General features: G+C 42.4%; 1 protein-coding gene across 1 annotated transcript in view; it reads left to right on the forward strand.

Annotated features, from left to right (window-relative positions):
- KIAA1958 (KIAA1958 ortholog) overlaps positions 1-5669 on the forward strand; it is a 59270-nt gene extending 53601 nt beyond the window's left edge. Inside the window, exon 5 of the mRNA XM_006771191.2 lies at positions 829-5669. Within this exon, the coding sequence (XP_006771254.1) occupies positions 829-1635 (807 nt within the window). The 3' untranslated portion in view covers positions 1636-5669. The remainder of the gene's footprint in view (positions 1-828) is intronic.
- The last annotated feature ends 5019 nt before the right edge of the window (positions 5670-10688 follow it).

The following is a 10688-nucleotide window of genomic DNA, read 5'->3' on the forward strand; positions in this document are numbered from 1 at the left end:
CATATGAGTTATCTCTCCCTACAGCACCATGTTTAGAGCCAGCAGTACCAAATATTATGTGCAGATATCAAGGAAATTAATGTTGGAATGATTCAGAGTTTGACAAGTTTGGTTCAGCAATTCTTTAGAGAGGATGGTTGCATTTTTTAAAAACAACATTAACATGTTTCTTTTATTGTAAAAATGAATTATTAAATCTCCAGTGCATCTATTAACAAGAAGTTTGTGAGGGTTTTAAATCCTTATTGTTGAAAGTATTACATGTGTCCCTTTTTCTACCATTGACCCCTTGTAGTCTGCCCCCACCCCAGGCCTCCATCCCTCTATTGTCTGTGTCCATGGGTTATGCATATACGCATACCGGTTCTTTGGTTGATCTCTTCGCACCCATCCACCCTGGATGGTTGAATTTTATTGAAGGGTAAGGAAGGAAAGGATTTGCTAGAAAAGAGAAGATAGGGCTTTCCAGAGAGGAATAGTGAAAGTTATAAAAGCCAATAGTAACGGTATCATGTGTGTGTTCATTACTGTTTATAAACCCTTTCGAGTCCACTGTTTTAAGCATTGTAGTAATTCTTTGAGAAGGTGTTGATCATCGTGTCCCATTTTACAGCTTGGAACACTGAGGTTTAAAGAGGTAAAATGGAGCCAAGTATGGAACCTAGATCTTTCAGCTTGAAGTTCACTGTTCATTCCACTATGTCATACATCAACTCTTTAGAGGTCTTGTCTATAGTACCGCCCCTGGTGAGGAGTAGGAGCAGGAAGGATGGGTCTGGCTCTTTGGGTGTCTTCAAATGTGTAACCTCCGTGTTTGTCTCATTTGAGATCCCTGCAGTGAAGTTGAACGAGCTGCTTGAGAACTTTTATGTCACCGTTAAGAAGAGTGACGGCTCGGACTTCCTGGCCACCTCGCTCCATGCCATCCGCCGGGGCCTAGACCGCATCCTGAAGAATGCAGGTGTGGGCTTTTCCATCACCAGCAGCACCTTCAGTTCTTCCACCAAGAAACTCAAGGAGAAGCTGTGGGTCCTGAGTAAGGCAGGGATGTCAGGGGCCCGTTCTCGCAATATCATCTACTTCTCCCTCTCCGACGAGGAGGAGATGTGGCAGGCGGGGTGCCTCGGGGATGACAGCCCTATCACTCTCCTGTCCACTGTGGTCAAATACAACAGCCAATACCTGAATATGCGGACACTGCAGGAGCATGCAGATCTGATGTACGGCGACATCGAGCTGCTCCAAGACCCACAAAACCAGCCCTATTTTGCACGGACGGATAGTGTCAAGCGGGAGAGTCGGAGTGCTTCCACTCGAATATGTCACGGGAAGATCTACCACGAGCATTCCAAGGGGCACAAACAGTGTCCCTACTGCCTGCTCTACAAGTACATGTACATCCACCGGCCTCCCACCCAGATGGAGGCCAAGTCCCCTTTCTACCTTACCGCCAGGAAGGAGGCTGTCGACATGGGCAGTGTGTGGTATGAGGAGCAGAGGATGGGACTTCGGTCTCTTCGGGGAATTGTCCCAAACTTAGCCAAGAAGGTCAAGCTGGAAAACTGTGAGAACTTCACCTTCGTCTCCTTTACTCAGGTCTCCAGGAAGCTTGGCTCCCACAGCTGCTGCCAGTGAGCCTGCCCTTGGTCCGGGCCACTGCCATGGGGCAGCCGGGATGACCGTGACCTCATGGCCGGACCGGCCTTTGTCAGTGTGACCTGCTGTTTCTTTGACTTTGGATTTTTTTTTAACTGAAAGTAGATGATTCTGAATACTTAGGATGTTTCATCCAAATGTGTGTCACCTTTGTTAAATTATGGAATCTAATACAATGTGTAATTGCTACATACACAGGAGCAAGGACGTTCATTTTTTCTAGTGCCTTTTTAGCACAGATTTTCTAAAAAAGAAAAGAAGAAGAAGAAGAAGACTTCAGTGATTTTTCCCCCCAAAAAATCCTAGTAGCCTAGTAGCTTTAGAATGTTTTGAAGACTATATATGCTTTGTTGAATTACACTCACAAAAAGAACCAGAAAGAGAGGCAGACATTCACTATTTCCAGAAGAAAAATTGCACTTGACACTCCTCTTTATATTGTGTTGATGGATAGCCGAGTTCTGCAGATTAAGCAGCCTTGCTTGGTGGAAGGTGGTGGAGACGCCCGCGGCCTTGCTCTCAGCACTGGGAGGAGCTTCCCTCTGCATCGGCGAAGACAGTTTCGTGGGAAAAGATGAATGCGCCAGAAGCTGCGTGTGGGAGCAAGGTTTCCAGTAAACTAGACGGTGTGTACCATATTATTATGCCAGTAGTAAAAGAAGTGGCTTGGAAAAGCAATCTGTGATCAAAATGTGAAAACCTCCTGAAGCAGAAGTGCCTATGTCCTATTTCTCAGCACCACGTGAAAGCTCTTTTCACTTGAATATTTTTTAGAGTTATTTTTTTTTTCTTTCTTTAATCTGTTCTTTGTGTCACACTGTTGTTCTGTCAGCATATAGCACTGGATCTGTAAAAGAACTAAAGGTAATGTTGAGGCTGAGCCAGGAAAACCCAACCAAACGAGCTGCAAAGGGAACAGGTTGGGAAATGTGTTGTGCTTTGATATATTTTAGTCAACGTAGGACTTTTTCAGCCACAGTAGGTATCATCATTTTAGGTTGGCACCAGTGTTGGGGACATAGTGCTATAGGCAGCCGACCAGGTAAGCAAACCCAGCAGTAAGGGCCGAGTTGTAAAAATCCAAGCATGATGATAGGTTTTTAGTTTAAAACCATTTCACTCAGGTAAAATCCAACCTGACCCCTTGTGATGGAAACATGAGCAGAATTTTCTAACAACTACTCCGAATGAGAAGTAGAAAAGGAACCCAAAGAGTGCTAATTAATAATAATACTTTCCTGGGGTCTTTATTTTGTATCTGAGGTAAGACTGCTACAGCTTTGTACCATTGTATTCCTTGTGTATGCTTTCTAATTCAAAATTAAAATTCCAGTATAAGGTGGAATAGCAGGAGTCCTAAAACCAGCCCTATTTCTTTTTGAGAATATTATTTTATTATTTATTTTAATTAATTGTTTTTTAAAAAAACATTCACTGGTCTCTGAAATATGTAATGCTTCCGTTCCCAGAGAAGACTCAACCAATGCTGCCTTAACGGTTAACGTTGTTCCCTCTTTAGTTCCTGCACATTTATAATGTTGTTAAAACTAGTTGCTCTTTCCTGAATATAGTTTCATTTTGGTATGTCTCCATCTGTATCCGAATAGCAGGTAACATTTAAAACTCAGTGTTATGACATGGTAGTGCATACTGTTCTAGTATGGTTTCCTATAGTGATTTTAGGGTTTTGATTAAAAAGAGACACAAAGCATTAGGTACAGTTTCCTTTTGCTTGCTAAGCACCCAAAGGATATTTTGTTTGTGGAAAGCAGATGGTCATTTTTTTTTTCTTGTCAGTTCTGCACTTAAACAGAAATAGAACCCGTGTGAATTATTGGTCAGAGCCTGCAGCCTAATTAAATAAAACCTCCATTTGTATTTTAAATAGATTCAAGAAGAAATTGCCATTAGAATCCCTGGGATCTCGTCAGATTTGACATTCCCAGAAGTAGCAATAACTGATCCAGAGGTTGAAATCTTTCTGTTGACAGTGACTTTTCATCATCTGAATAACCATCTCTGCCTCAAATTTGTTACTTATTACCCATTTGATGTCGTGTAAATCCCCAGAGTTCTGAAGTGAGTGATTATAATAAAAAAAAAAAATCAGGAGGTGGAATCGTCAGTGATAGCTGATGGAATGAAGGAACTGTCTGAGCATCTTGAATGCCGTTTATGTTATGATGTGCCTCCTTGGGGAGTAGGAGTGAGAAAGAAAACACATTTATCAAGTGCTGTTCTGTGCCACCCATTGTACCGGGTCCTTTGTCTACTTTGTAACTGTGTGGAGATGTGACTGTTTGTATGCACACACACACTTGGTAAACCTCCTCAAATGGTAAAGCACCCATCCGTCTACATGACTGTGCCCGTCCTCCGAGGCCCTGAAGGGGCAGGGTGGCTCGTTCTAAGGCAGTGGTCCTCTTTCCAGCCCGCTCTACACCATACCCACCGGGGACGCCATGATTTTCTGCTCTCCCCCTGAGCCGGGAACAAGGGGAATCCCAAGGGAAGGAAGTGGGGGAAGTTAAGAGTGTCCCCCCACCCTCCTTGTCTTTAGTTGTTTTTGTTTGTATGTTTGTTGTTGCTCAAAAGTGGGAATGAATACCAGGAATTTGCAAGTTCACCTAGATACCAGTTGCCTCTGGCTCTGTGTCAGGGATGGTGGTGCTGTGGGTGTTACAAGAGACCGAGGGAGTCCCTTGGGTGAGCTCTCACCCTCAGCACCTCTGCACCTGCTCCAAAGTGAGCCCTGCTCACTCGGCACCTCCTCCCAGAATCCATCAGGTCTCCCCTGGGAGGTTTTTTCTGCCAGAGATAATAGGGCGTCAGCTGGAAGGATATGATTCAGTGACATAGAAAGCGTTTAGCACAGCACTAGGCACATGGTCATGGTAAGCATGCAATAAATATTAGCTATTTTAGTTACAGCTTTTGGTAATAGTAATAACTATTGTTATTATTCAACTGATCTGCATTGTGCCGCTTATTTCTTCCATTGTGGAGATTCTCTCCTTCAAACCGTTGAACTTGAAGAAGCAACCAGGCCTTATAGTCTGGTGACATTTATGCCCATCAATTCTACCTCCAACACAGCCACGCCCTGATACCTCAGATAATGAGCAGAAATAAGCAAAGAATGGAGAAATGTTAAGAGGCTTTTTATAAGACAGATTTTCCATGTTTAGTGTGTTTGCAAAGTTAACCAAAGTTGTGAAAGAAGTAGTCTCCTTGGTCATGTGGCATTTTCCTGGCTTGGATTATGCATAGGTTGTGTTCCTCTCCCTGACTGATTAAATGGTGTTTGAAGAAATGTGGGACATTGTTACCTTGATTTTGATTTTGATTCAGCCTTATTAAAAGCATCACGCACCATTCCACTCCCTCAGCGTGTTCTTAGGGAGGATCTGGACAAAATAATCCCCTCGGAGGAGCGGGAGCCTCTTGTAGTAGGAAGATGACTAGACTGGAAGCCCCTTTACTACTCACTTAGCGAGTGCTGGTCTCCCTCTCCTTGGCTCATTGGAGCGGATCCTCCCCAAAGTGAATAATGTTACCCTTCTGCAGTCCTGCAAAACCATATCAGTAGGAAGGGGCAAAACTAGGAAGCAAAATTCCGAATTCCTCAAGGCCATACAGTGAATCTCTAAGTGAGTGCTTCTCACTGGACTGGCATGCTTTCTTTAGGAGTATTAGTCTTCTTGAATTTTCATGTTTCGCAACGTCTAAAATTATTTTGCTATCTTTAGGCAGCGGACTGTTGATTATTTTTCGGTTTAGGCTAACACTGACCACATGCTACTACTTAAATAAAGTAAACAATGTTTATTATGCTTATCCAGCATGCATCACTGAGCTTTTATTGAAATCTGGATTGCTAAACAGTTTTGAGCTGGTAACCAGTTAACTTTAGACATCGATAAATGCAAAAATGAAGACCTCCAAGAAGAATTACCTTATTTTCTTTTTTTAAAAGAATATATTTTATTGATTTTTCACAGAGAGGAAGGGAGAGGGATAGAGAGCCAGAAATATCGATCAGCTGCCTCCTGCACACTCCCTGCTCGGGACGTGCCCGCAACCAAGGTACATGCCCTTGACCGGAATCGAACCCGGGACCCTTGAGTCCGTAGGCTGACACTCTATCTACTGAGCCAAACCGGTTAGGGCTACCTCATTTTCTTCATATGAGCTGCCATTTAGTCTAAGTTAAGGCCCATTCGTATTCAGCAGCTGTTAACATACAGCCCTAAACAGAAGAATGCATTAAAAGTTTAAAAGGCAGCCCTAGCCGATTTGGTTCAGTGGGTAGAGTATCAGCCTGTGGACTGAAGGATCCCGGGTTCGATTCTGGACAAGGGTACATACCTCCCCAGCCCAGGCCCTGGTCAGGAGGCAGCTGATCGATGTGTTCCTCTCACATTAATGTTTCTCTTTGTCTTTCCCTCTCTCTCCCACTCTGTCTGAAAAAGATCAATGGAAAATTATCCTTGGGGGGAGGAGTGCAAAACACACAGGAAAGTTTCAAATTCATAAATGTCTTTAAATGCTTTTGCTTTCGGGGTGGATTTCTAATGCTCTATATTAAAAGAGAAACATTCACCTGTTTAGACCGTGATCTTGGGTAAAAATCTTTGTTGTATTTTCCTGTATCGAATGAAAACGCTTGCACTCATCCAGTCAGAAAGTAACAAGTTGCCTATCAGAAAACAAAAGAGCATTTTGGCTTCAGACTTATACTCTCTAGCACCAAATGCCAGGAAATAATAGGGGACTTTGAAGGGGAAAGTTGTGACTTCGGAATTTGATTCACATTTTATAAGTTAAGATACAGAAAATAGCCGAGACCGGTTTGGCTCAGTGGATAGAGCGTCGGCCTTCGGACTGGAGGGTCCCAGGTTCGGTTCCGGTCGAGGGCATGTACCCGGGTTGCGGGCACATCCCCAGTGGGAGATGTGAGGAGGCAGCTGATCGATGTATCTCTCTCATCGATGTTTCTAAGTCTCTACTTCTCTCCCTTCCTCTCTGTGAAAAATCAATAAAATATATTTTAAAAAAAAATACAGAAAATATTTTTAGTTATGACAAGCATTCAGGATATAAACCATCGATATAATACTATTCTTTAAAGGTAAATTATACTGAAACCTACAAAGCTTGGTTAATATATATATATAGTTTACTATCATCATTTCAAGGGACTCTGGGGCATTACACATCAGATCATTACCGGCTAAAAGAAGGCTATGTATGCTGTTGAATAGATAATGTGGCTAGAAGCCACATGTCTAAAAGTGCTCAGGTCCTCACATGAATAGGCTAAACTAATACAAGGAAAGGTACCTAAAAATAACTATATCAGCCTGGTGTTTCTTCATTTTTATTACTGAGGTCATGTATGATCACTCTGGTATCAATAGCAAATTCAGGCGCATCTTTTACAAATAGAATTTAAATTGCTCAGTTTTCCCCACTGCTATTTAAAACCCTCTGTCCTGGGAGGGTCCCTTCCTTCCGAGTAAGAAAACGTAAGGCATCCCCACGTTTGCTTTGGGGTCTGATAGCCTAGACTGGAGCTGGCTGAGGCCACGGCCACCCCACGTGCTTCTCCACTCTTCTGAAACTCAGTTGACAACAAGTGCAAAATTAGAAAATTGCAGACTACATATCTGTTTTCAAAAGAGCTCAGATTTTGGCAAAACCATACTTGTTTTAGAATACAAATGCAAGAAAAGCTTAGTTTCAACAGCAGGAAGCTGTCCTGGGGGAGCGAGTTGCTTCCCATAGCCGTACTTGAATGATATTTTTGTTGCTTTTTGTTTTTAATTTAATTTTTTTTCCAATTTAAAGTTGGTATTCAATATTATTTTATATTAGTTTCAGGTGTACAGCATAGTGGCTAGACATTTACATATTCACAAAGTGACCCCCTGCAATAATTCCACTGTACTTGAAGATTTATGGAACTGTGTTTAAATTCAGCAAAAACTAACAACGACATACCCGATTAATTACTTCCAGGGTCCACAGTGTTAGTGTTAGAACCGAAGCTGGGTTGTTTTGTTTTGTTTTTCATGGGCTTGCACTGGAAGGGCTCGAAAACACAGAGAAATGTCCACTCTGTCTTAGTATTATTGGCCTTTATGCTCAGATCCTTCCTGTCAGAATAAAGGTTTTATCTGTGCCCCAAGTGGACTTGCCAATTTAAACCCTAGATTAAAATTTTCAACACCACCAGCCTGTGTGCTCTCCGTCCAGCCATAGAGTAGTTAGCGGCGGCTTTGCGTTTGCGTGGTTTGTCGCTTGGCAGCGCAGCAGACTCCTCGGGTGGAGAGAATCTCTTCTGGACAGAGTCCAAGTGGAACCTTCCCCAAGGCCTCCCCCGCCTGGCTGTGACTGACAGAAGTCTGTTCGTTTTAGCTACTCGGAGAAAAAACACACTGCTTGTATTTAATATTTCCCATGTGGCTGTATATTCCACATGATAGCAACAAAACTGTCCTACCGTTTGCACTGTTCTGGATATGTTTTGTGGCGTGTGTGTGTGTGTGTGTGTGTGTGTGTGTGTGTGTGTGTGTAATGTAGAGGAGGGTACCCATAATTTCTTCACACTGGAACATCATTTTCAATGATACAGGAAATGGTCAGTCACTTGAATGATTTTATTGTACCATTTTCAACTTTTTCTTTCTTCCCCGAGTGAGGCCCACATATGCACACACACGCATGTGGACCTGGGAGCACACGAGCGGGGAGCACGTGTGGCGTCTGTTTCCTGTCACAGTGTCAGAGTTGGAAGGGGTTTTCTTCTTCCTCTAATCCTGTTTCTAGTTGATAGTCAAGTCCGTTAACAATTTGCAAGGTTCTGGGGTTTTTTAAGTTGTTGTTATTGTTTGGTTCGGTTTATGTACATTGCAGCTTGACTGTTTAACTCAGATTTTTGAAAATAAAAATAATGTTAATGTATATTTTATGTCTGTTTTATTAAAATGACCTAGTTATTTTAACTTAATCAGCAGTATGTATGGTTTCTGAGTGTTTATTATTTTAGTATCACATTCCTAAAAGCAGTGTTTTCCTTTATAATTTGCAAACTGTTAGGACATCTTGAGCAGTTCTATACCTGTAATTCTTTTTAATGTGTTTTTAAATTGATTTTTAGAGGGAGGGGAAGGGAAGGAGATGGAAACATCGATGCTTCAACATCAGTTGGCTGCCTCCTGCACGCCCCTGCTGGGAATTGGTCCTGCAACCCCGGCATGTGCCCTGATGGGGAAATCGAACCACTGGCCTCTTGGTGCATGGATTGATGCTAACCACTGAGCCACACCAGCTGTGCCCCGTGTTCTTAATGTTTCTGAGCTAATGCTCTGGGTGAAGTAGTTCTGACTGACTCTCCCTCCAGGTTTCTGACTTGGATGTATTCACTGGGCAAGCTGAGAGCCCATTTGGAAAACTCGCTTACTGATTGTATATGGACCATTGTGTACATGACTCTAATTCGTGTTTTCCTGCTCTCTAAATTATTCTTTTCCGCTTTTGCAGAGTAGATTAACCCTAAAAGCTTTTAAAGTAGTAGTTTACTGCTCTATATTTACAACAGCTAAAACATTCCAAGAAATATCTGAGAAATACTTCCGAATGAGATTGGTGGTGACAGTTTTATTGACAATTATTGACCTTCAGGTAAATTGACTCCTCTCTTCTCATTGTTCTACTTAGAGCAATAATTTTTAGAACTTTTAGACTCCCGAACCAGTTAAAAAGTTGATGAAAGCTACGGACCAATTTCTCAGGAAAATGCATATATGCATGAAACATCTTATATACAATACAGCCAGATTTAAAAACTCTTGCACTAGATTTTTTAAGACATGTTTTTAGAACATGTCTTTCTAAGATATATTCTAAAATATTTAGGAATTTGCTTCAAAATAATCCAGTGGGGTAGAGTGGTGCAGCTGTAGATGTAGATACAAATTGGTATTGAATAGATAACTGTTAAAGCAATTCAATGGATACATGGGAGTTTGTTATACTAGTCTCTGTTCTTTTGCATATGTTTGAAATTTTCTGAGGCAGAATTTAAAAATACACACACACACACACACACACATACACGCTCCTGTAGTAAAGATTCCATAACCCTCCTCACCAGTCTCATAGATCACAGAATCTTCAAGCTGAAAGGAAGGACCTGAGGGTATTGACCCTGACAAACACAGATGAGACACCCCCACCCCCAACTCCACCCCCCGCAGATAAAACCAAAGGTAGATTCTCAGGTGAGAATGCTGGGTTGTAGCAGTAATGGCAAGAACTAGTGAAATCTGAATTCTTACTGTTAGCATGACTCTGTTTGTACCTAACAGATGGGAACACATTTTGTTCTCTCCCTTTAATTCCGAAAGTAGATCTGTGGAAATCTTCGGGGTGGATTTACGACATACAGGTTGAGCGGTGATCCAGTACTGCCCAAAGCTCTGTGAAGACTGAAGCTCTGAGCCAGGAGATCCGAGGGTCTGGGCTCACACGCAGCCTTGTAGGCCTTGAGGACAAATATTTTCCACGAGAAGTTGCTATAGAAACTGTGCAACCAAAACCTCGAAAGAGAGGACCTCCAGGCGATCACCAGCCAGGGATGCTGTAGGGTAAATGCCTGGTGCTCGCCCACTCTCACCAAGGTGTCCAGCCATCATTTCCAAGTGCTTGAGGGGGTCTCTCATGACCAGTACTTTTCGGGTGGTTTCAACCAATTCCATCTCCGTTTTCTTGCCCTCGCCCGGATTAGGACCTGGAGCCCCAGAAGGCGCACCCATCTTCCTCCCCAATAAATTTCCTTTTCCTTTTCTTTCTTTCAGTTTCCCTGTTTTATTTCTTCCTTTACTTGGGAGCATTTTTATGACCAGTTTTGCTGGGAACACACCAGGGACGGTCATGAAAGACACTAAACAAGATATATTTCAGCAATAAACAAGATTCTCGTATTTCTCACGGGATCCCAAAGAAATGAGGATGAGAAATAAAAAATT

This window comes from Myotis davidii, unplaced genomic scaffold, assembly GCF_000327345.1.
Source record: "Myotis davidii unplaced genomic scaffold, ASM32734v1 scaffold64, whole genome shotgun sequence".
NCBI lineage: Eukaryota > Metazoa > Chordata > Mammalia > Chiroptera > Vespertilionidae > Myotis > Myotis davidii.